At 53.6% G+C, this 25,119-nt stretch overlaps 1 protein-coding gene and 1 pseudogene across 1 annotated transcript; both read right to left on the reverse strand.

The window, feature by feature from the left end:
* The window catches only part of LOC118700991 (zinc finger protein 208-like), a 123,405-nt pseudogene that overhangs the window by 58,710 nt on the left and 39,576 nt on the right, over nucleotides 1-25,119 (reverse strand).
* LOC118700995 (olfactory receptor 14A16-like) lies at nucleotides 7,256-8,203 on the reverse strand. Its single transcript, XM_036405580.2, has one exon. It carries the CDS (start codon nucleotides 8,186-8,188, stop codon nucleotides 7,256-7,258), a length of 933 nt encoding a protein of 310 aa, XP_036261473.1. The 5' UTR covers nucleotides 8,189-8,203.

A 25,119-nucleotide genomic window follows, 5' to 3' on the forward strand; every position in this document is an offset into this window, starting at 1 on the left:
CCAGGGAGACCAAGGGGTATTGAAGGCTGACCACAAGGCAAGCACACATCTTGACCCTGCATCCTCTTGGAATTTCCATCTGAACAGTGCTGGAATCCAGGAGATGGTAGCTGTTTGTGTGCTTCTCTAAATCTTATTTGTCTTTTTCTTATTCCCTCTTCTTGCAAATTTTGAGTAACTTTAAATGGAACAGGCTTACAGTTTGTGAAGTTGAATGAGAAAAATTAATGCTTTGAGAAGTGTTTCTTGTTGATTGAATGTTGTATTAAACCTTTTGCCAAAGTTTCTCTGATATTCTAAAGTTGCCAGTAAAGTTCCTGTTTTGTTGTTTTGAGCTCCTCAGAATCTCTTGCTGATATTTCTCCAGTGCGTCCAACTCAGTGTACACAAACAATTGTAATTCCATTTAAATGTCTCCTTGAGAGAGTTTTTTAGAGGATGGGAGTCAGGGCTTGTGTGTCCTGCTTGGCCCAGCCCAGGAAGGGCTTTCCCAGCCACATTCCACACTCCATTGCCCAGCTGGAGCCGCTGGTGCCTCTGAGTTGTGCTGCCCCAGCCCCAGGGACCCTCTCCTTGTCTGCCCATTCCCCCACGGTCTCTGGGCAGGGATGGCCTCAGTGGGGGCTGCTGACATCCTCAGCAACTTGGAGGCTGCTGCTGAATTTCCCTGCTCCAGAGGCTTGATCAGCCTTCAGCTCTTCAGTGCAGGAATTCAGTGTCCCAGGGCTCATTAACATTCAGAACACTTGAACAAGCCAAGCCTCTGGGAATAATTTAATTTTAATTTTCAAATCCTTTGTGGTTAAGTAGATCTCAGTAGTATATTCAAACTAAATACCTGATTTTAAAAAGACAGTGAGAAAAGATTTTTTAAGTCCTGTTTAGTTTTGCTTTCCTGTTAATTAAATGATGTGTGCAATCTCCAATTGACACTGAATCCAAGTACGTCCTCATGCAGTTTGAAAGGATATGAAAATCAAGACCCTTCATGGCTGACAATCAATCAGACTCTGTCCCTACCCCCAGCCCACCATTTCCCCCATCCAAGCCCTGGCACTCAGAGCAGCCTTGTGCAAATCTGAGCTCCCTCCAGCCCAGGCTGCACCTGCAGCTTTCAGCTCCTTGGCTCCAACTCCCACCTGCTTTCCTTGGAGAAGGAGCTGCCCGAGACACAGAGGGATGTTCATTTCTTGTCAGCCAACAAAGCCAAGGGAAGGCACAGCTCCACCAAATGCAAAAGTCGTTCCTCTGCTGGATATTAAATCCACTTTGCACTGCAGACAGTCTCAGAGCAATGGAAAACACCTTCTGTGCCCAGCACAGATCCCAAGGTCTCCCCAAAGCCTCCCTGCCCCGATTCTGCCCAAATTTGCTCTTTGCACACACAAGTCACACGCTGAAGTCAGGAGCTCCCTCCATGCCCAGAGGGAGGAAAAGAGAGAAAGGGGATGAAGAGCTCTCCTGTGCAGAGCCAAGGTCCATGTGCAGCCCCAGCAGTGGGAACCACAACTCGTCAGGTTTGTGTCCTTTGGGCTCAGGGCCTGGTGACACTCAGAGGCACAGAAAGGTTTCTTGCCAACAAACACAAGTTGAACATTTGAACAGTTTAATAACCATCACAGCTCTTCCCTCAGCTCTCTGTGATGTCCCAGCTGCATCTGACATGTCCCCCATCCCCAAGGGATTTCTGTACAGGAACAGTTTTAGACAAAGACATAAGAAATGGTAATTCTGTGATAGATAAAAACACAATTAAGATGTTGACTAGTGTGGTATTTATTTGAACTTCAGAAAGACTGGACAACTCCCTGATGCTCAAAGCACGAAACCAGTCAGTTGAGAGGCACTTGAATGACCAGAGAGCATCTGGAGGAGAAAATTTGGAAGGAATGGGAAGAATAAAGTTCCGGAGAGCCTAGTGAAGAGATGCCCTTAGACATGGCCATTTAAACAAGAGAGCTGCAAACACATGAAGGAAGAGCAAGAGGAAATATTAGACTGAATATTGGTGACACAAGTAGAGGGAAAGATCAGTATTTCTTCTTTTGCCATTATTAGAAGAATCCAGTAAATCCAGGAAATTCCTGTTCCTGATGGGAAAACATTGCCATTTCTTAAAAGGACACAAATGAGCCAGATAATAAAGATTTGCTTGTATCTTATGAAACTAACAGGTATTAACACCTGTGCCCCTTTCCAGGAAGACATCAGCTGTGTGCCCATGAACAGGCAGTGCCACTTGTGCCCTGAGGTGCCCAGCTGGGATTGGATCTCTCCCAGAGCACCTGATGGAGAGCAGAGCACCTTGCAAGCTGCAGGTCCCTGACAGTCCCACAGGGCTCCTGTCCCATCAACATCTGCTCTGCTCCAGTCTGAAACAGGGCCCAGCATGGTGCCGGGATCATCAGAGAGCTGAGGTGTGTGCTGGAATTCAATGCCCTCCCATCCTGCAGCAGCCCTGCATTTCCCTGCTGCAGCCTTGGTCTCCAGCCAAGCCATGGAGGCTCTTTGGGCTCTGGAGTGTTGCTGCAGCCCCCAAGGGCAGCTGAGCTCTGCCTTTGGCACAGTCAGGCCTGGCCAGCGCAGGCCATGCTCAGCAATTGCTTGTGTGTGCCTGGCCTTGCTGTCAGCCCCGGCAGCGGCTGCGTGGCCCCTTTGTGGCCCTGTGCTGGCCCAGCCATGGTGGCCCAGCCCCTGTGCAGGCCCAGCCCAGGCCAGGAGCATTGCGGCTGGGAACGGCCCCTGTGCCGTGGTGCCCACAGCAGCCTTGGGGCTCTGTGCCCCATGGCCTCCCTGCTGGGCAGCCTCTGCCAGCTCCTGCAGAGCCCCTGGCCCCTGTGGGGCTGCACAGACAGCCCTGCCCCGGGCTCTGCCGGCCTCTGGGCCAGCAGAGAGGCAGCCAGGGCTGGCCATGGCCGGGAACAGGCCCTGAGCCCTGCAGGAGGATGGAGCTGGGCCACAGCCAAACTCAGCCCAGGCCAAAGCTGGGCTCAGCAGCCAGGGCTGACAACACATGGGCACAGAGGCTGGTGCTGACAAATGTCCTGGGCCCCCTCCCTGCTCTGTCCATGCCACCAAGGGGATGGAGCAGCCTCCTCTCTGGGCCACTTGCCTGTTTGCAATGCCTTGCACAGGCGCTGGCCCTGCCCCACAAGGCCTGGCCTGAGTCCTGCCCCTGCACGCTCAGCCAGGCTGAGATGGACACTGATGGTTTCTGGGCCAGGCTCTCTGAGCCCAGCCCAGCTCCCTGCAAGCTCTGCCAGCTGCCCTGAGCTCTGGGCAGCACCAAGGGCCTCTCTGAGCCCAGCCCAACCCAGCCGGCTCTGGTCCCACAGCTCTGCTCAGGCCAGGCTGCTCTGGGCACTGGCCCCACGGCCTCAGCCCCTGCCAAGGGCACAGCAGCAGCTGCAGCTGCCACAGGACTCAGCCCCAGCCATGGGGGAAGGTGCTTGGCCAGGGCCCAAGGAGGCTCCCTGGCTGCCCTGCTCCCCTCGGCCTGAGGTGCTGAGAGCTCTGCAGCCTCTGTTGCCATCCCATCTGCCCAGGGCAGCACAAGAGCCCCAGCCTTGGGGCCCTCAAGAGCTGCTCCTGCTCCAGGCCCAGGGCCCATGCCAAAGCTGGGGCAGCCACAAAGCTGTGCCCATTTCTGTTCATTGCTGCTCTGATGGGGATGGATCCTCAGCCACTTGGAGGTTGCTGATGAGTTTTACTACACCAGATGCCTCTTCTTTCTTGAATTCTTCAGTTCAGGAATTCAGTGAGGAAAGCTCATAAACATTTGTGCAAAAACTCCAGAACAACAAAGCCACAGGGAATATTCTAAGTATTTATTTATTCTGTGAATAATTAGACGGATTTCAGACGTGTATTCTAAGTGAATACACTGTATTGAAAACAATGCAGAAAGAAGTGTTTTGTCATGTTAAATTTTCTTTTCCTGTTTATGGTTTGGTATAATCAATGTCCAATTGATATTGACCCCCAGCACCTTCTAATCCAGTGTGAACAGATATGATAATCAAGACCCCTCCTGGCTGATAATCAATCAGACTTTGTCCCCCCTCCCTCCCCACCATTTCCCTCATCCAGCCCCTGGAATTCCAATGGATCAGGAATAGTGTGGCCAGCAGGGGCAGGGCAGTGATTCTTCCTCTGTGCTTGGCATTGGTTCTGCAGCACCTCATGTGCTGTTTCCAGTTCTGGGCCCCCCAATTTAGGAAGGACAATGCGGGGCTGGAGCGTGTCCAGAGAAGGGAAACAAGGCTGGTCAGGGGTCTGGAGCACAAGTCCTGTGAGGAGCAGCTGAGGGAGCTGGGGTTGTTTATCCTGGAGAAGAGGAGGCTTAGGGGAGACCTCATCACTCTCTACAACTCCCTGACAGGAGGGTGAAGCCAGGTGGGGGTCGGGCTCTTCTCCCAGGGAACAGTGACAGGACAAGAGGACACAGCCTTCAGCTGCACCAGGTAAAGTTTAGGCTGGACATTAGGAAATATTCTCCACACAAAGGGTGATTTGGGCATTGGAATGGGCTGTCCAGGGAGGTGGGTGAGTCACCATCCCTGGAAGTGTTTAAGGAAAGACTGGATGTGGCACTCAGCGCCATGGTCTGGGTGACAAGGTGGTGTTGGGTGCCAGGTTGGACTTGATGCTCTCCAAGTTCTTTTGCAGCCTGGTTCATTCTCTGATGATTTTGACACTGCAGGGCCTGAGGAAGCAAGGGGCCATTGTGACACTGCGGGGCCTGGTGGCACTAAGAGGACCATGGTGACACTGTGTGCAACATGGCAGCACAGAGCCAAGGGGCCATTGTGACACTGTGGGGCTGGATGGAAGCAAGGAGTCCATGGTGACAGTCTGGGTCCTGGTGGAACCACAGAGGCCACTGTGACCCTGCAGGGCCTTGTGGAACCATGCAGAGCATTGTGACAGAGCAGGACCTGTTGTCACAATGGGGCCATTGTGACACTGCAGGGCCCCATGGAACCAAGGGGCCAGGGCTGCTCCTCAGGGACTCATGGAACGAAGGAAACATGTTTGACACCATGGTGGCCCTTGGGACCAGGAGGCCATTGTGACACTGTGGAACCAAGGAGAGCATTGCTGCACTGCCAGACCTCATGGAACCAAGGATTCATTGTGACACTGCAGGGCCATGGGGGACTATGGTGCCATTGTGACACTGCAGGGCCTTGGAACCAAGGATCTGTTGTGACACTGCAGGGCCTTGGGGACCACGGCACCATTGTAACACTGCAGGGCCCAAGGATCCAAGGGACTTGGTGACACCAAGGGGTCCCATGGAATCAAAGGGATATTGTGACACTGGGAGGCCTCATGGAATCATGGAGACCTTTGTGACACACTGGGGACACATGGAACCATGGTGACATCAAGTTGTCTGGGAGTGTGGATCTGCTGGAGGGTAGGAGGGCTCTGCACAGGGCCCTGGACAGGCTGGATCCAGGGTCCAAATCCAACAAGGTGAGGTTTAACAAGTCCCAGTGCCGGGTCCGGCACTTTGGCCACAACAACCCCTGCAGAGCTACAGGCTGGGGACAGAGTGGCTGGAGAGCAGCCAGGCAGAAAGGGACCTGCAGGGACTGATGGACAGCAGGCTGGACATGAGGCAGCAGTGTGCCCAGGTGGCCAAGAAGGCCAATGGCTCCTGGCCTGGATCAGGAATGGTGTGGCCAGCAGGAGCAGGGCAGGGATTCTTCCCCTGTGCTCAGCACTGGTTGGGCAGCACCTTGAGTGCTGTGTCCAGTTCTGGGCTCCCCAATTTAGGAAGGACATGGAGGGGCTGGAGCGTGTCCAGAGAAGGGCAACAAGGCTGGGGAGGGGTCTGGAACACAAGACCTGTGAGGAGCGGCTGAGAGAGCTGGGGTTGTTTATCCTGGAGAAGAGGAGGCTCAGGGGGGAAAAGGCAGTGTTAGGGCACAGGTTGGACTTGATGATCTCCAAGGTCTTTTCCAGCCTTGCTGATTCTGGGATTCTCTGAAACCACCCTTGGAGCAGTTCCAGAATGAGCCCTGGTCCTCCTCTTCAGAAGGAGGGAACAGGGGTGGGAAATTGGAAGAAATTTGTATCAGGAAAGAGTAAAGAAAGCAAAGGAGAAGCCAAGGAAATGCTCAGGGCAGTTTGGGGGTGGCTGCCAGGCAGCCCTGGCTCTGAGCAACAGCGTCTGCAGTGGCACAGGAAACTCCCAGCTGATGGGAACAAACTTTCTGGCTGCCTGCAGAGGCCAGGACAAAGCTGAATGGTTTCCCTGGTGTCCCCAGCACTTGCTGGCCCCAGGGGCTGATGGCATTTGTGCTCCCTCAGGTTCATGTCCCCACAGCAACAGCATGGGGGTGCTGCCCCTGCTGTGTGCAATGCAAACAGGGGCTGCTGAGGCAGTGCTGCCGTGTCTGTGCCTGCAAGGATGGGGCACCTGTGTGAGCTGGGGGAGAGGCCAGGGCTGCAGAGGGGGGATGTTGTTGGCAGCTGCGTGAGGACGCTCTGGGACGCTGCCCTGGGCTGTGCAGCGCACTGGGCATGGATCAGCCCCTGCTCTGCTGCTCCTTCCCGTCTGCCCCAGGGCCCTTGCAGAGCCCCAGCCATGCTGTTTGCCCCAAGCCTGCCCACGGCCAGCCTGGGGCTGCTCACGGGGGTTTCTGTGCTGAGCATTGGCCTGGCCGTGTTCTTGAGAGAGCCTGGGCAAGGAGCCTGGAGCCCCCAGGGCCTGGCCTGAGGCGTCAGCGCTGCCCCAGCAGTGCCCATGGCCTGTCCCTGCTGCAGCCCCGGCACTGCCACCCCCAGGGCTGTGCCCGGCCCCGAGAGCACTCAGGCCCTGCAGCAACACCAGGGCCACCAGGGCAGTGGGGCAGGGCCACGGCAGCAGCACTGGCAACACCAAGTGCTGCTGCTGCTGCTGCTGGGCACAGCTGCTGGGCCAGCACTGATCTGCCCCAGCTCTGCACACAGACATTGCTGCTGCAGCTCCAGAGAAGGCAACACAAGGGCATCTCTGCAGAAAACTCTGCTGGGACATCCCTTAGTTCCTCTAAAGCTATTGAGAGCATAACCCCTCATTGACACAGTCTGTGTCCACAGGGAAGGTGGAGAGACATGAAATGAGAAATGGCAGAAACAATGACATTTCTTTGTAGATAGTATGAAAAACTAAAACAAGAGAAAAAAGACCCTACATCCAAACCACCAAGAAATATGAAAGACTACTTTTATTACAAGCGATTTGTAGAAATTGGCCAGTATTTTAATGTTTGTGAAAGCATCCAGTCATCAGTCTCCACACTGCAGCCTTGAGCTCCTGGTTCCTCAGGCTGTAGATGAGGGGGTTCAGGGCTGGAGTCACCACCGAGTACAGAACTGACACTGACAGATCCAGGGATGGGGAGGACATGGAGGGGGGCTTCAGGTGAGCAAATGTGCCAGTGCTGATAAACAAGGACACCACGACCAGGTGAGGGAGGCAGGTGGAAAAGGCTTTTTGCCGTCCCTGCTCAGAGGGGATCCTCAGCACAGCCCTGAAGATCAGCATATATGAGAAAACAATGAACACAAAACAGCCAAATGCTAAACAAAGGCTAACCAAAATGAGCCCAATTTCCCTGAGGTTTGAGTGTGAGCAGGAGAGCTTGATGATGTGTGGGACTTCACAGAAGAACTGGCCCAGGGCATTGCCATGGCACAGGGGCAGGGAAAATGTATTGGCCGTGTGCAGGAGAGCATTGAGAAAGGCACTGGCCCAGGCAGCTGCTGCCATGTGGGCACAAGCTCTGCTGCCCAGGAGGGTCCCGTAGTGCAGGGGTTTGCAGATGGACACGTAGCGATCGTAGCACATCACGGTCAGGAGATAAAATTCTGCTGAGAGGAAGAAGAGAAAGAAAAAGAGCTGAGCAGTACATCCAGTGTAGGAGATGTTCCTGGTGTCCCAGAGGGAATTGTGCATGGCTTTGGGGACAGTGGTGCAGATGGAGCCCAGGTCGCTGAGGGCCAGGTTGAGCAGGAAGAAGAACATGGGCGTGTGCAGGTGGTGGCTGCAGGCTACAGCGCTGATGATGAGGCCGTTGCCCAGGAGGGCAGCCAGGGAGATGCCCAGCAAGAGGCAGAAGTGCAGGAGCTGCAGCTGCCGCGTGTCTGCCAATGCCAGCAGGAGGAAGTGACTGATGGAGCTGCTGTTCGACATTTCTTCTGTCTTGGCATGGGGATCTGTAAGAAAAGTAATCATGAAATAGCTGGGTGTGGAGAGGACTTGAAATATCCCAGCACAGGCTGGGGGCACTTTCCCCCCACTGCCTGCCCAGGGCTCTGCTGCCTGGAGCTGTCCCTGCCAGCAGCTGCTTCCCTGTGCCCAGGGCTGGGCCCTGCCAGTGCTGCCAGAGCCCAGCCCAGCCCTGGGGGCTCAGCTCTGCCCTGCAGAGCCCTCCCAGCTCAGGCACTGCCCAGGGGCAGCTCTGGCTCTGCAGGCTCTGATGGCAATGTCAGAGCAACCCTGAGGAGAATGGAAAAGCAACAGTAAGGGGCCCTGTGGTCTTTTCTGTAACTGCCTGGTTTAAAAAGATCTGAGAAAAAACTTGGTTTTTTTTCTTAACCTGAACTGAGAGATGAATATATATGTGCCATTTTGCATCCAGGCAACCCAGAGCAGTAGAATAAAAAGCAGGATTTTCCCTTTCATGCAGCCCCTGTCTTGCTGTGCTCCCTATATAATCTCCTTGGAAATGTTCTGCAGTTCAATGCCCTGCTGGGAGCAGTCCTGAACAATGCAGCATCCTCCTCACACAAGGAGAACACTTCCAAGCCTCACCAGCTGTCTCCTGCCACCCAGATCTTGTCCCCCAGTGCTGGGAGCAGCTGCCAGGGCTGGCTGAGAGCTGTCCCTGGCAGGCAGCAGAGTCCCTGCCCCAGCACAGCACCCTGGGCTGCAGGACCCTGCTCTGCAGGACAGCCCTGGGCACCCCTGGCTGCTCTGCACAAGAGACAAGCAGAGAATGTACTCACAGGCTCTGCAGGCATTGGCATGTTCCAGCTTGAGGAGATGGCTCCAGGAGCTGCAGCTGCACTGTCCTGCAGCCAGAGGTTCCTGTGCCAAGGGCTGGCAGTGATTGTGCCCCAGGCACTTCTCAGCCCCTTCCCAGCCCTGACTGATTGAAGCTCTCTGTGCCTCTGGGCTGTGCCCAGGCTGGCTGCAGGCAGTGCCCCAGCCCTGCTGGGCTGGCAGAAGAGCTGCTCATCAAGAGAAATGTGCTTTTGAAGCTCTTCTTGGTGACCAGGAGCTGCCTCTGTGCCAGGAGCCCAGCCCAGCTCAGCAGCACAGACACAGCACAAGGACTTTAATCAGCCTCTGGGGCTTTGTGCTCAGGCCCTGAACATCAGTCCCTGAGAGGGAGCTGAAGAAACCTCTGCAGAACTCCAAGGCAGAATCCAACTCCAAAGTTTCTTGGACTTTTAATGGGTCCCAGAGAGGGACACGACTGAGCAAGTGTCCCCAGGCCCCAGGCAGAGCAGAGAACTGCAGGCAGTGATGACAGGTGGGGACAAAGAGAAGCCAAGTCTTGGTGGCCTGGGGCACAGCAGGGTCTGTGCCACCAAGGGCTGGGAGGAGACACCTTGTCCTGAGGCCCTGGGGCCTCCTGGCACAGCCCCAGCCAGGCTGGGCACTGTCAGCCCCTTGTGCTGCCCTCAGCATCCCCCCCTAGCCCACATCCCAGTGGCCTCAAGGATCTGCTGCAAGGAGTCCCTGGGGAGCCTTGCTCAGCAATGGCCCTGGGGGCTCCTTCATGCTCCCTGTAGGGACTGTAGGTTTTTCAAAGGACTTTGGCTTTGGCTTTTGCCTTGGAGTCTCTGAGAGGTTTGTGCAATCCTGGCCTCCAATTATCTGCTGTAATTAGTCCCTGGAGAGCTTTGTACTGACACTCAGTGGGGCTCATTAATGCCTTGAGATACTCAAGGTTTTTAAGGTATTTTATGGATTTAAGAATACTTTTAGGTACTTTTAAGGATTTCCCTTCCTACACTGAGTCTCTGGGAGGTTTTTTTGCCATCCTGGCCTCCAATTCTCTCCTCCAAGGAGTCCATGAGGAGCCTGTGTTGGGTCTCTTATCCCTTTCTATTTTACAAGAAAGATGGAACTGAAAGAATTTTGTATAACTTTCTAAAAGCATCCAAACAAACATGGGACAATTAACAATACAACAACCACTAAGAGAATTAATAGCCCTATTTTAGCTAGACATCATCCAACCCTTTAGTCCCTTGGATTGGAAGAGTTTATTGAACCAGTGTTTGTTTTCCACTTGAAGCTTCTTGAACCCTTCCTTCAGTACCTGAATGCTCTTGTGGATTGACTCGCTGTGGCTGGAGAGGTTCATGCAGCACATGCCCTCAGAGTCTACACAGCCATGCCCATATGCCCAGAGTAAAAACTCTATCGCTGTTCTGCAAGGTGACGTGTCTGATGGTCTCTGTGTCTGAGAGCAGCCACTCAATGTGAGGGAGGCAGCATTGGTTTGCTTACTTAACAGGCACCCAGGATGGTCTGATTGCCCTAAAGCTTTAGCTGCAGCCACCCAAGGTAGTCCAAATTGGGGGTGCTACCATCCGATACCTGGATTCAAGCTTTCAAAGCCATTTCTTTGATATCATCCAATACTTCTCTGGGGATACCTGCTGCTTGATCATCTGGTAGGCTGTGTTGTCCTTCTCCAGCTAGATGGTTGATTGTCAATTCTGCCCTTGCCTCATTATTAGCATAGTCTGCTATTAATTGATTTAGTAAAAACTTCCATCCCCCTTCCCACAGGGTGTATTCTGTGAGGTGAGAACAACCTGGTCATAATATATTTTAAATTATAAGGGGTTAAAGCATGTGCTGTAAACATGGCCCTCATTAGGCCATTAAAACAAGGTAAGTCCTTCCTATGGTCTTTAGCTGCCGTACACAGATCCTTGATTTCCCCATAAACCAATGGCTGATACCTGGGATTCTGCCCCCTTCTTTCATAACATACAGGGGCAACGAGGAGTTTCGAGACTATTTGCCTGTCTCCTTCCTTAACTGCTTCTTTCCGAATCCTTTCCTAGGGATCTTCTGAGGTTGAGGGGCGAGGTGGCTCTGGGGAGTCCAAACTGTCTTCTGGGGAGGAAGAATAACTTGGGGGAGAAACATTTGGATTAGAAATAGTGTGACAGTTGGGCTTAGTATCTTGGATCATGGGGTTATATTGTTGCTGGAGGGTGAGGCAGAGGACGGCTGGCATTTTGTCAGGTGTTGGGGAGGAAGGGCCTTGATTTAGGATGGCGGACTTCCAGGGTGGAGTTCTGGAGGCATGGCCCAGGGTGGAAGTGGAATGATTGACAGTGTGGGCGTGACCTGCAGTTGTGGGGGTGGAGTCTGGATGTTCATTCAGGGTGGAAGAGAAGGTTGTGGTAGCAGGAAGTGGAGGAGCCAGGATGGAGGGAGGATGGTTGGGCTCCCGAGCCACATTCAGGCTCCTTCCGTCTTGAGTCTCCAGGGCATGATGCTCCAAGACCGCGTGGCCATTGCCATCTTGGACCATCGTGGAAGGTCTGAGAAAGGCAGGTTTGAGGGGAGGTCCCGAGTTAGGAGTGACCAATGGATTGAGTTTTCAACACGCTGCTTGCTGGTGAAGGGTCTCAAGGATGGTGTGGAAGATGGGGAGCATGCAGGGTGCAATGGGGTCCCTTTTGATCAAAAGGTTGTACATTTAACTCCCACTGAGTCCTAAAATTCAGTGGTATGGATTTCATCAACAGAGGCATCTGGAAAATTTTTAATGATCCACATCACAATTGATTTTAATTTCTTCTTTGAAAATACTTTGCCATGATCACTGAGAATTAACTTAAAGCATCCATATATGCTCCTTTCTACTTTGGACATCTGGCTGCCCATTTTTCTCTTTCCCTGCCTTATGGGGAAGAGCCACTAAAAGACCACAAATCAGTTATGGGACATGGGTGCATATTATAAAAAGACAGTGGCAAAATGGGCAATAAATGTCTTGTATTTCCCCAAACCCACCTGCAATCCTATGCAGGTGAAACCGTCGTTGTCCCTGCTGATCCTGGCCAAGGTCCCAACGATCAATCCACCGGGCGCAGCACAATCCAAAATCCCGGGGAGCACTGGCCTATCCATCAGCCAACCCCAGCTGACGTGACTGACACAGGGAGCCCTGAGTGTCATGGTCCCTGTTAGGGCGCCAAAGGTCACAATGAGGGTGGCTGTGACAAACCTCTCTGGTTCCCTGACTCAAGAGCAAGGTGGGCGAAAATGAAAAGGCGTGGGTTTGATGGAGTTGCCCAAAAAGAACTTTAATAACAGGGTGAAAAACAATAAACATGGAGAAGTCAAGCACAGTATTAGGGGCAGAATCCTAAGACCTGAGACAAAGGGGAAGCAGCAACACAGACACTTGGGGCTAGAAAACTAGAACAATAAACCTATAGAAGAAACAAGTAACCAATAGGGGAGTAGAACTTGGACAAGTTAGCATAACAACATTAAAGGCTTATGGGGGAACTCTCAACCTCACCCTAAGTTAAACAAATGATTCCTAGGACTTGAAACTCACGCCCATTTCTTCTGGGGTAAAATCTGGCTGACTCTGAGTTACAGCTGGGCTAACTCCCACACCGCTGATTTGCACTGGCCCCTTGGGACCATGCGGCCAAACAGAGCCACAATGATGTCCTTGGTTCCACGAGGCTCCACAGTGTCACAATGGTCCCTTGGATCCATGGTGCTCTGCAGTGTCACAATGGCCCCTTCATTTCACAAGGCTCCCAAATGTCACATTGGTCTCCATAGGAAAGAAAGCACGGAGCCCTTGTTTTTCAGGAGCTGATGAACAGCAACCACCACAAGCCAAGGCAAGCCTGACCTGTCTGTCCTGGCAGGTTTGCTTGGAGCAACCCGTGAATATTCAAAATTATGAATGTGAAATCCTAATTTTAGACATTTGTGCCTAGAGAAGGATGATTTTTTCCATACAAAGAAAAGCACAGAGCCCTTTCCCGTGTTTAGAAAACAGGTGAGTTCTGGCACTCAGGAGTAAAAGACCAGCCAGACCTTTCTGTCCTGGCAGCTTTTGTCTGGCAGCAATCCTTGGATACACAGAAATTTGGAGGTGGAATCCTAATTTTGGGCATGGATACCTCGAAAAGATGGACAGTTCTTTTCCATACAAAGGAAAGCCCAGAGCCCCAGTGTTTCAGGGGCAGATGGGAGTGGCCTTCCACATTCCAAGGTCAGCCAGACCTGCCAGGTGACCCCTGGGAGGCCAAGGCAGCCACACCTATTTCATGTTCCCTTGGTTCCACAGGGCCCTGCAGTGTCACAATGGCTCCTTGCTTCCATGATGCCCTCAGGTGCCATAATGGCCCCTTGGTTACACAAGTCCTTAAGGATCTTCATGGTCTCCATGGTTCCACAAGGCCCCACAGTGTCATGATGGTCTATTGGTTCCATGAAGCCTGGCTGTGTCCAATGGCCCCTTGATTCGATTGGGGCCTAGTAGTGCAACAATGATTCCCTTGGTTCCACAAGTTCCCATAGTGTCACAATGGCCCCTTCCTTCCATGAGGCCCCACAGTGTCACAATGGTCTCCATGGTTCCATGGGGCCTTGCAGTGCCACAATGCTCTCCATGGATCCACAGTGCCCTGCAGGATCACAATGGCCCTTTGGCTCCACGAGGCCCTGAAATGCAGCAATGGCCTCTTGGTTCCACAAAGCCCTGCTGCTTCACACTGGCCCCTTGGGACCATGTGGCCCAACAGAGCCACAATGATGTCCTTGGTTCCATGAGGCCCCACAGTGTCACAGTGGCCCCTTGGATCCAGGGTACCCTGCAGGGTCACAATGTTCTCCTTGGTTCCACAAGTTCCTACAGTGTAACAGGTTCCACAAGAGCCTGCAGTGTCACAATGGTCTCCATAGGAAGGAAACAAGTGAGCCCCAGTGGGGCAGGGGCAGATGAGAGGCACTCACCAGAGGCCAAGGCTGGCCAGACTTGACTGTACAGGCAGATTTTGTCTGGGAGTAACCCTTGGATATAGAGAATTTTAGATGCAGAATCCCAATTTTGGCCATGGGTGCCTAGACAAGAAAGACAGTTCTCTCCCATGGGAATAAAAGCCCCAGTGCTTCACGGTCAGATGGGAAGTGGCCCTTGACATGCCAAATTCAGTGGGACCTGTCAGACAGCCCCCAGGAGGCCAAACCAGGCAGACCTGTCCCATGTCGGGCCAGGGCCAGGTCAGGCTTTGGTTTGTGGTGGGACAGAGCCCCACCCCCAGCCCTGGCCTGGCAGACCTGTCAATCACACAGCAGGGGCGGTACTAACCCAGCTCTGATTGGCCCAGCTGTCAATCAATCAATCACACACTAGCAGCTGGTGCTACCCTGGCTCTGATTGGACAAGCAACTGGCAGTCCCACCCCAGGGGCAGGGCCATGAAGTCCCAGGGCGTTAAAAGCCGGAGCATGAGGCCAGCGCAGGGTCCGGATCCTGCCTTCTCCTGGTGTTTCTTTTGTTGTCATGCTGGAACCTGAGCAGTTGGTACCCATCTGTGTGTCTTTCTCTGGATCTTCTATCTTTCTGTTGTTCTCTATTTCATCTCCTTCTAATCCTACTTACCTGGAACATTTTTGGATAACTTAAAATCTTCAAAGTTTTTTAGGTTAAATGTGTGGGAATCCAGGTTACAAGGAATATTTCTCTGTCTGCTCTGAGGAATCCTGACCCCCAGAGAAACACTGCCTTGAACCTTCACCAATGGAGAGGACTTCCAAGACTTTGAGACAGATTAGAATTTACCCAAGTGTGAAATAGATTAGAGGCTAGTATAGCATGTCACTTGGGTGAGAAATTTAGGTTTTGAGATTTTTAGTATGGTGTAGATAGGAAGCAAGATGGAGGAATTGGGGTGTAGTCCCTGTCTTCTTCTTCTTCTAGTCCATTTTCTGCAGTGTTGGTGGCACAGGGTGATTGGTCAAGGAAAGCAGAGTGCAGAGGTTATGTGGACAGTCAAGGGGAGAGGTATGGGCAGATAAGTGGAAATAATGTAGGTTTTAAGAGTTAATTGGATGAGACAACCTTAAAAGACCTTGAAACCGTACATTTTGGGGCCATTTTGCGGTGCTTTTCCAGTGTGCTGAGCCTGGTGTGGACAGCAATGCAAAACTTTAGATAAGATAACCATAAACAAGAAGCTGAAGACCAAAAAAGTCCCATGCATCTCCTTTTACATGGCACAGAACTGCTACAGAGGGTTTACCCCATCAAGGGTGCCCCCAGAAAGGCCCAACATAAAACAAACATCAATAACTGGTGCCCCGACAATGTTTGAAATAAGTTGGCTTTTTTCCATAAAGTTGTTTACTGAAGGGTGTTGTCTTAATTGGCCAATCATGTGAAATGTGTTGATTAAATGACCAATGAGGTCCACCTGTAGAAAACCAAGATATAAAAGAAGAGCATTGAAAAAACAGGTGGCTTTTAGCCCTTAGCCTTCTGATCTGAGTTGGTGTCATCTCTGATTCAGTGCTGAGATTTGGGGATCTCTGGGGGCTATTGGGGCTCCTTTCTGCACCTCGAGACCCAACAGGAGTTTCTCTAATAAACTTTGCCTGAAGCTCCCACTGTGCCCATGACAGGAATCCCTGTGAGTGTCTGGGCCATCCCGGCTCTTTGACAGCCTGGGGACTCCTGGGATGTCACCGTGGAGCCCCTGTGAGTGCCTGTGACAGATCGGTGCCTTTGCAGCCCAAGGTGCCCTGGGGTGTCACCATGGAATGGCTGTGACTGCCTCAGACCACAGGGCTCTTTACCATCCCCAGAAAGGCCTGGGAGGTCTTCATGGAGCCCCTGACTCTGCCTGTGACATTTCAGCTCTGGAACAGCCTGGAGACTCTTGGAAAGATCCCATGGAACCCTTCTGAGGGCCTGTGACAAATCTGATCCTGAGCAGGCAACCATCACCAGCCCCCTGTTGCTATGGTCAGTATCCATGGCAACCATGACCATCCCCCTGTTGCTATGCTCAGTTACCATGGCAACCATCACCAGCCCTTGTTGCTATGGTCAGTTTCCATGGCAACCATCACCAGCCCCTTGTTGCTTTGCTCAGTGCCTTGGCAGCTCCATGGAGACCCCATGCCAGGGGTGGTTGCCATGGACACCAGCTCAGGCCTGCAGCCAGAGGCGGTTGCCATGGCAACCATTGGCAGCCCCATCCCCAGGCTGATGGGATCCCAGAAGCACAGAATTGGCTGAGCTGGGAGGGACCCATCAGGATCCTCCAGTCCAACTGCTGGCCCTGCACAGGACACCCCAACAATGCCCGCCTGGGCCTGGCAGCGCTGGCCAAACGCTGCTGCAGCTCAGAGAGCCCTGGAGCTGGGAGCCTTCCCTGGGGAGCCTGGCCAGAGCCCCAGCAGCCTCTGGCCAAAAACCTTTTCCTGACATCCAAGCTGAGCCTGCCCCGACTCAGCTGCAGCCGCTCCCTCCACTCCTGTCCCTGGGCACCAGAGGGAAGAGGTTCCCACAGCCCCAGCCTGGGACCCGCTCCCAAGGCTGCTGCCATGGCCACCAGGGCTGCCACCAGCTGGGATGCTCGGTTTCCACGGGCCAGGCTTCAGGAATGGGATTCCCCAATTTCCTGCTCCTGCTAAAACCGCGCTGCCCTCGCTGCCCTCCCGCCTCCCATGGAAAGCAGAAAAAGCAAAGATCCCGGACTGGGTTAAGAACAATTTAATGGGAACAGCAACGAGATAAGGAACAAACAGGAACTGAAACAATATTGATAACAGAAGGGATGAATAAAACTCTTTACAGGGAAAACTACAACACAACTCACAGGGTCTGCCTGGCTACAATATTTCTTGCCTGGAAAGGACACCCTTCTCCTCAGGGAGAGAGAGAAAGAGTCCCTTTCCTGTCCCAGGCAATGACCTGAGGTGGGAGTGAATGTAATGACATGGCCATGGCCAGACCCTCATGTTCTTCCATCCCACATCAGGTCATCGGCAAGGGCAGGACAAGGTACAGGTGTCTTCCCAGCATGGATCACAGGGAACATGGATCACCAGGGCTCTTTCCAATGTGGGTTCTCCCATGGGGGTTGAAATTGGAGTGGTGCATGAAGCTGTTCCTGCAATCGAGGCATTTGCAGGGCTTCATTTACTGGTGGCTCCGTTGGTGTTTTGTCAAGTGCGAGCTGCTGGTGAAGCTCTTCCCACACTGGGGACACTCGTAGGGCCTCTCCCCAGTGTGGATGCGCTGGTGGGTGACAAGGTGGGAGTTTTGCTTGAAGCCCTTTCCGCAGTCAGGGCAGTAAAAGGGCCTCTCATCCGCGTGAATCCGCTCATGCAGGCGGAGATTTGAGCTGGTCTGAAACCTCTTCCCACACGTGGGGCACTCGTAGGGTCTCTCCCCAGTGTGGATGCGCTGGTGCCTGATGAGGTGGGAGTTGCGCTGGAAGCCCTTTCCGCAATCAGGGCAGTGGAAGGGCCTTTCCTCTGTGTGAATCTGCCGGTGCCTGGCGAGATCAGGGCTGGTGTGAAACCTCTTCTGACACTGGGGACACTTGTAGGGCCTCTCCCCAGTGTGGATGCACTGGTGGGTCAAAAGGGTGGAGCTGCAGCTGAAGCCCTTCCCACACTCCCCACATTCGTAGGGCCATTCCCCAGTGTGGATCATCTGGTGGCTGATCAGGGTGCTGCTCTGCCTGAGGCTCTGCCCACACTCCAAGGACTTGTGGGGCTTTTTCCCATCATGAAGCTGCTCAGGGACCACCAGCTCTGAGCTCTGGCTGAAGCTCTGTCCACCTTCCTGGCTCAGGGTGGGTCTTTCCTCCTCAGAGCGCCCTGGGCTGGGTTTGGAGCCCCTTCTCCTGTGGGATCTCTGGAACTTGTCCTCCCTGTTGGAATTCTGCACCGTGGAGCCACTCAAAATGGGCTCTTCCACGAGATTCTGCCACAGGGATTTGCCCTCCCTGGTCTCCATCCTCATCTTCTTCCCAGGGGGAGGAAGGACAAGGAGAGGATGGGATTTGCCTCCGTGCCAGAGAGAAGGGGAAGGAGATCCCCCCAGTGCATCCCCGGCAGGACGGGGTTGGCAGCAGGGTTGTCCTACAGCCGGGGGCTGTGCTGGGCTGGGAGATGGAGCAGGAGAGAGGGGGAAAGGGGCACTGACTTCCTCCTCACCTGCCTGGGGCTCCTGGGGCACCTTCTTCTTGCTCACAGCCTCCTCCTCCATCTGGCCAAGTTTACGGGATGGAAAATCCTGTTTTGAGAAGGAAACAAGGGATAAGTACATTGAATTTTGTACTTGTTTGAAGGCAAACCTGGGGAGGGTCTTAACCAGGATTACAATTTAATAAGAAAATGAAGATCAAGGCAATGATGCAGAAACACTGCCTTAAACTGACCGAGTCAGGATATAACCTGACACCCTGTTGCTCTTCAGGGTGGTGGCTGCAGTCCCATTAAATGGTGGCTTCAGTCCTGTGGGAGTGATGAACGTGATTCTGTCCAAGCAGTGATCCTGTAGAAGGGTCTGGTCTTCCTCTGGAGGTCCAGGGGTGGTTCTGGAGCTCTTGTCCTCTGGGAATCCAGTAGGCAAGCTGCTCCTGGTGTTGCAAGGCTCACCTTATATGCAGGTAGGAATGCTTGGATCCTCCCCCTGGGCGGAGCATCCCACAATGGGAGGATGGAATTTTATCAGTCCTGCAGTGACACTCAATGGCCCATTCACAGAAGATATCTCCCCTGGAGGGCGTTATCAGGGCTGAGTTATGGAAGAGATAAAGAACACTGCCCCACCTGTTTATAGCAGTTGATGAAGATGGGCATTGAAAACATGCATTGGGTTCCATCTTACACTGCAGCCTGAAACAGTGGGGGAATCCCTGCTCAGGGGGTGAACACCACCCCCCTTACCCAAACTGGCTCAGGTGTAAAACCCCCACCCCGGGAAGGCCACACACACAGGGGACAATGTCACACTTGCCCTGCCCCAGGGGAGGTCTCTGTCCCTGTCACTCCTTTGCTCTCCCCCCCTTTTCTCTTTCTTTCCAACTCTACCTCACATTTACTGTTTAATAAAATCCACCTTGGATTTGGTCTTGTTAGCACCTTAATTGAGGTGGAGGCATTACTCCGGAAATTTTCTTAACCAAATTGCAACATTATTTTGGCACAGTGAGTTCAGGGCACTGTTGTCTGACTCCAAGTGCCTTTGACAACAGCCTGGTTCCCTCTGAAGAGGTTGTGGTTCTCTCTGGAGGAACTCTTGGAAACTTGGAAACAGTCCCTCCTTCCTCCTGTGGAACTTATGGGAGAAATTATGAGGAAAATGGCTGTTGTGGGTAGCCAGGAAAAAGAAAATATTTTGTTGTCCTTCCTTGAAAAGTTTCTTAAAATCACAGGGGGAGAGGGAGCAAATGGTATCAGAGTGACTGATAAAGTTCATTTACTCCAAGGTGAGGAACACAAGGCTGCTAAAAGTCCCACAAGAAGCCCAGCTCAAGTAGCTAAATTCCCAAATAACTCCAACCACGGGTCTCCGGGAGGATTTTTTTGGAGCGTGTTCGGAGCCGGCAGATCCCGGACTCGAGCCCCGGATATCTCCGGGCTCCCTAAGAGGAGCTTTTTCGGGGGCAGAGGAGCCGCGATCGCCCCTCGGGAGGGTCCCGGGGGATCCACGTGGGGATGGCCCGGTACTGACGGGGCGGGACATTGGTTTTGGGGATCCCCGTGAGAGCCGGGGCTGTGGAACGGGGGACCCCCGGGGCGGGGAGAGGGGAAGGGGCGATACCGGAGCTGGGGCACCCCCGGCAGCCCGGAGATGAGGCGGGGACGGGACCCCCTGACCCTGACAGGGGCGCGTCCTGGGGTGACTTCATGATGCTCGTGCCCCATCAGTCCGTTTAGCCCAGAAATGAGTTCTGCACCTTTAAGGCTGGTTCTGAGAGCCAAGGGGAGGAGGAAGAAGCTGCAGTTTGTTTTCAGACACTGCACTCACTCCTCCACATTCCGGCTCCTGGATGGACAGAGGGCAGGACAGAGCTCTCCTTTGCTTTTAGTTAGTTTTGAGCTCGCTGAGGAAGAGAAGCTCCCCTGGACTGTGGTTTTTCTTTTTCTTTGGAGCTGTTTAAACCTGCTCTGCACTGAACACCCAGAACACCACTGGCAGCTCCCACCTGTGGCCACCTGGCCGGGCCTGGGCAGTGGCATTTCCAGCACTGGAGGGACTGATAAGAGACGGATAAGAGACTGATAAGAGACTAATAAGAGACTGATAAGAGATTGATAAGAGACTGAGTGATCCGAGCTTCAGCCCTCGGAGGGACTTGTGGAGTTTGTCATCTCTTTTGGAGCAGCAGGAAGTTTTATTGCTTAATATTGTTCAATTTTTGTGCTGGTGAATGCTTTGCCTGGTAAATAAAGTTTTTTTCCACTTTTCTCCAAGGAAATATTTTCCCGAACTGGCTGAGGGTGGGGCTTCTGAATCTGCATTCTAGAGGAAACTCCTTTTGGAGGTTTTCAACCAAAGTTGCCCTAAACCAGGACAGGGTGGTGGAAAGAAGGGGGAAGCCCAAGTGGCTGGATTGAGGGAGGCTGCAGAGGGGGACCCTGGGACTCTAAAACCTCCCAGAATCCCTAAGCAGGACCCTGGGGAGGGGGGATCCCCAGGACCCATGGGATCCCCAACAGCCCTGAGATGGGGGACCACCAGAAGCCCAGAGGGATGAGACTGGAAATAGGAAACTCCTGGTGGATTTTTTTATTCACTCTTGATTTTTGGACATCAGGTGACTTCTAGAGATGGACTTGGGCAAGAGGAATCCCCAACCCAAGGCATTCACACCTTGTTTTTCCCCAATCCAGGATTTTCCCCAAACCTTCCAACAGTGACATCCTCCCTGTCCCGCTCTGGGTGAGCTCAGTCCCAAACCTGACCCTGATCCTGGTCTCAATCTCACTCCACATTTAGAAACACTCACTGTTCTGTATTTAATCTCATCCCAGTCCCAGACTCGTCTAGCCCCAGACCCAATACCAACCCCAGCCCTAAAGCCAATCCCATGTCTAGCCTTAACCCCAATCCCTGCTCTAATCCAAATCTCAGCCCCAACTCCAAGCCCAGCCCCAATTCCAGACCCTTCCTAAATCCTCAGCCCCAACCCAAATCCCAGGCTCAGCCCTTCTGGGGCTTTGGGGGTGTCTCTGTCCCTGTGACCCTGATGATGTTTGGGTGCGGGTCACAGCAGGGCTGAGAGGGACAGAGACCCCCCCGGCCTCCCCAGGGGTGAGAAGGTGGCAGAGCCCCCCCAGCCCCGAGCAGCCTCAGTGGTGAGAGGGACACAGAGCCCCTGGTGCCCAGCCCTGCACAGGCATTGCCTGAGGCCAGAGGGATGGAGACCCCCCAAGCATCCCCCAGAGCGAGGGAACAGAGAGCCCCGAGCATCCCCTGTGCTGAGAGGGACAGAGACTGCCCCGAGCACCCCCTGGCACAGGGGAGAGAGGGAGGGAGACCCCCCAGGCATTCCCTGGGGTGAGAATGATGGAGACCCCTGGGGAATGGCCTGGGGTGACAGGGACAGGGACACACCTGGGGAATGCCCTGGGGTGACAGGGACACCCCTGGGGAATGGCCTGGGGTGACAGGGACAGGGACACCCCTGGGGAATGGCCTGGGGCGACAGGGACAGGGACACCCCCTGGGGAATGGCCTGGGGTGAGAGGGACAGGGACACTCCTGGGGAATGGCCTGGGGTGACAGGGACAGGGACACCCCTGGGGAATGGCCTGGGGTCACAGGGAGAGGGACAACCCCTGGGGAATGGCCTGGGGTGACAGGGACAGGGACAACTCCCCTAAGCCCCTCCCAAGCATCCCCCAGTGTGAGAGGGTCAGTGACCCCTTGAGCATCCCCTGGGCACAGGACAAAGTAAAGTTGTTTCTTGACAAAAATCAAACTTAACCCTACAGAAAATGCCTTGAATTTGCTCTTCCCACAAGTTACATGTGGTGAAAACGCAAACAAATCCCAAAATTTAATAAACTGACAGTACAAACAATTCTGTGGCAATTCCAAAATCCATTGGTCCTGCCCAGCTCCAGCTCAGCTGCTGGCACATTCTGATAAAAGAAAAGTGGAAATTCGGCCCAATACATTGCTGATACCTCTTTTCTGAAAAGATTATGAAAAGGAAGGGAAAGCTCTGTGTAGATGTCACAAAGGTGACAGGGACAAAGAAAAAATTATTCTTAGATTTGGCAAAGCCCCGGGCCTGTGAAAGAGAAAAGGGGGGGACAGCACAGGAGTGACAGGGACAGAGACCTCCCCTGGGACAGGGCAAGTGTGACATTGTCCCCTGTGTGTGTGGCCTTCCCGGGGTGGGGGTTTTACACCTGAGCCAGTTTGGGTAAGGGGGGTGGTGTTCACCCCCTGAGCAGGGATTCCCCCACTGTTTCAGGCTGCAATGTAAGATGGAACCCAATGCATGTTTTCAATCCCCATCTTCATCAACTGCTCTAAACAGGTGGGGCAGTGTTCTTTATCTCTTCCATGACTCAGCCCTGATAACGCCCTCCAGGGGAGATATCTGCTGTGAATGGGCCATTGAGTGTCACTGCAGGACTGATAAAATTCCATCATCCCATTGTGGGATGCTCCACCCAGGGGGAGGATCCAAGCATTCCTACCTGCATATAAGGTGAGCCTTGCAACACCAGGAGCAGCTTGCCTACTGGATTCCCAGAGGACAAGAGCTCCAGAACCACCACTGGACCTTCAGAGGAAGACCAGACCCTTCTACAGGATCACTGCTTGGACAGAATCACGTTCATCACTCCAACAGGACTGCAGCCACCATTTAATGGGACTGCTGCCACCACCCTGACCAACAGGGTGTCAGGTTATATCCTGACTCTGTCAGTTTAAGGCAGTGTTTCTGTATCATTGCCTTGATCTTCTTTTCTTTTTAAATTGTAATTATCGCCTAGACCCTCCCCAGGTTTGCCTTGAAACCAGTACAAAATTCAATGTGCTCATCCCTTTCTTTCCTCCCAAAACAGGATTTCACATCGCCAAACCTATGCCAGATGGGGGAGGAGGCTGCAAGGAAGAGGAAGGAGCCCCACGACACGCAGGCAGGTGAGGAGGAAGTCAGTGCCCCTTTCCCCCTCTCTCCTGCTCCATCTCCCAGCCCAGCACGGCCCCCGGCTGCAGGACAACCCTGCTGCCAACCCCATCCTGCCGGGGATGCACTGGGGGGATCTCCTTCCCCTTCCCTGTGGCATGGAGGCAAATCCCATCCTCTCCTTGTCCTTCCTCCCCCAGGGAAGGAGCTGAGCATTGAGACCAGGGAGGAAAAATCCCCAGGGCAGGACCTCATGGAAGAGGCCATTTTGAGTGACTCCAAGGCACAGGAATCCAATGGGGAGGAAAATCCCCAGAGATCCCACAAGAGGAGGGGCTCAAAACCCAGCCCAGGGTGCTCTGAGGAGGAAAGACCCACCCTGAGCCAGGAAGGTGGACAGAGCATCAGCCAGAGCTCAGAGCTGATGGTCCATGGGCAGCTTCACAATGGGGAGAAGCCCCACAAGTGCTTGGAGTGTGGGAAGAGCTTCAGGCAGAACAGCACCCTGATCAGCCACCAGATGATCCACACTGGGGAATGGCCCTACCAGTGTGGGGAGTGTGGGAAGGGCTTCAGCTGCAGCTCTGCCCTCATCATCCACCAACGCATCCACACTGGGGAGAGGCCCTACAAGTGTCCTGAGTGTCAGAAGAGGTTTCACACCAGCTCTGATCTCGCCAGGCACCAGCAGATTCACACAGAAGAGAGGCCCTTCTGCTGCCCTGACTGTCGTAAGGGCTTCAAGCGCAACTCCCACCTCATCAGGCACCAGCGCATCCACACTGGGGAGAGGCCCTTCAAGTGTCCCACCTGTGGGAAGAGGTTTCAGACCAGCTCAAATCTCCGCCTGCATGAGCGCATTCACACGGAGCAGAGGCCCTTCCTTTGCCCTGACTGTGGGAAGGGCTTCAAGCGCAACTTCACCCTCATCAGGCACCGGCGCATCCACACTGGGGAGAGGCCCTATGAGTGTCCCCAGTGTGGGAAGAGCTTCACCCAGAGCTCTGACCTGACCAAACACCAACAGAGGCACCAGTAAGGGAAGTCCTACAAATGCCCCAAGTGCAGGAGGAGCTTCGTGCACTGCTCCAGCTTCATCCCCCATTGGAGGATCTATATTGGGAAAGGCCCTGGAGATCCATTTTCCCTCTGATCCATGCTGGGAAGACACCTGTACCTTTTCCTGCCCCTGCCAATTACATGATTTGGGATGGAAGAACATGAGGGTCTGGCAATGGCCCTGTCATTACATTCACTCCCACCTCAGGTCATTGGCAGGGGCCGGAAAGGGACTCTCTCTCTCTCTCTCCCTGAGGAGAAGGGTGTCCTTTCCAGGGAGGGGAAATATGAAACTGGGGAGACCCATTAGTTGATGTTGTAGTTTTCCCTGTAAACAGTTTTATTGATCCCTTCTGTTATCAATATTTTTTCTGTTCCCTTTTTTCCTTATCTCGTTGCTGTTCCCAATAAATTGTTCTTCTCCCAGCCGGGGATCTTTGCCTTTTCTGCTTTCCATGGCAGGCGGGAGGGCAGCGAGGGCAGTGCAGTTTTAGCGGGAGCAGGAAATTGGGGAATCCCATTCCTGAAGCCTAGCCCGTGGAAACCGAGCATCCCAGCTGGTGCCAGCCCTGGTGGCCATGGCAGCAGCCTTGGGAGCGGGTCCCTGGCTGGGGCTGTGGGAACCTCTTCCCTCTGGTGCCCAGGGACAGGAGTGGAGGGTGTGGCTGCAGCTGAGTCGGGGCAGGCTCAGGTTGGACCTCAGGAAAAGCTTTTTCCCTGTAGCCTGCTCTGCGGCCACGGGAGCTGGACAAATGCCGGCCAGCTGCTCCTGGTGTGTGGCCGGAGGAGAGCACAAGATCTGCCACCTCCAGGTTCTCCTCAAAAACCCTCGGGTAATGGTGCTGTCTGTGGCATGGGGGGCGCAGGCGAGAGCGTGGCTACG

Source organism: Molothrus ater, unplaced genomic scaffold (assembly GCF_012460135.2).
Source record: "Molothrus ater isolate BHLD 08-10-18 breed brown headed cowbird unplaced genomic scaffold, BPBGC_Mater_1.1 matUn_MA110, whole genome shotgun sequence".
Lineage (NCBI taxonomy): Eukaryota > Metazoa > Chordata > Aves > Passeriformes > Icteridae > Molothrus > Molothrus ater.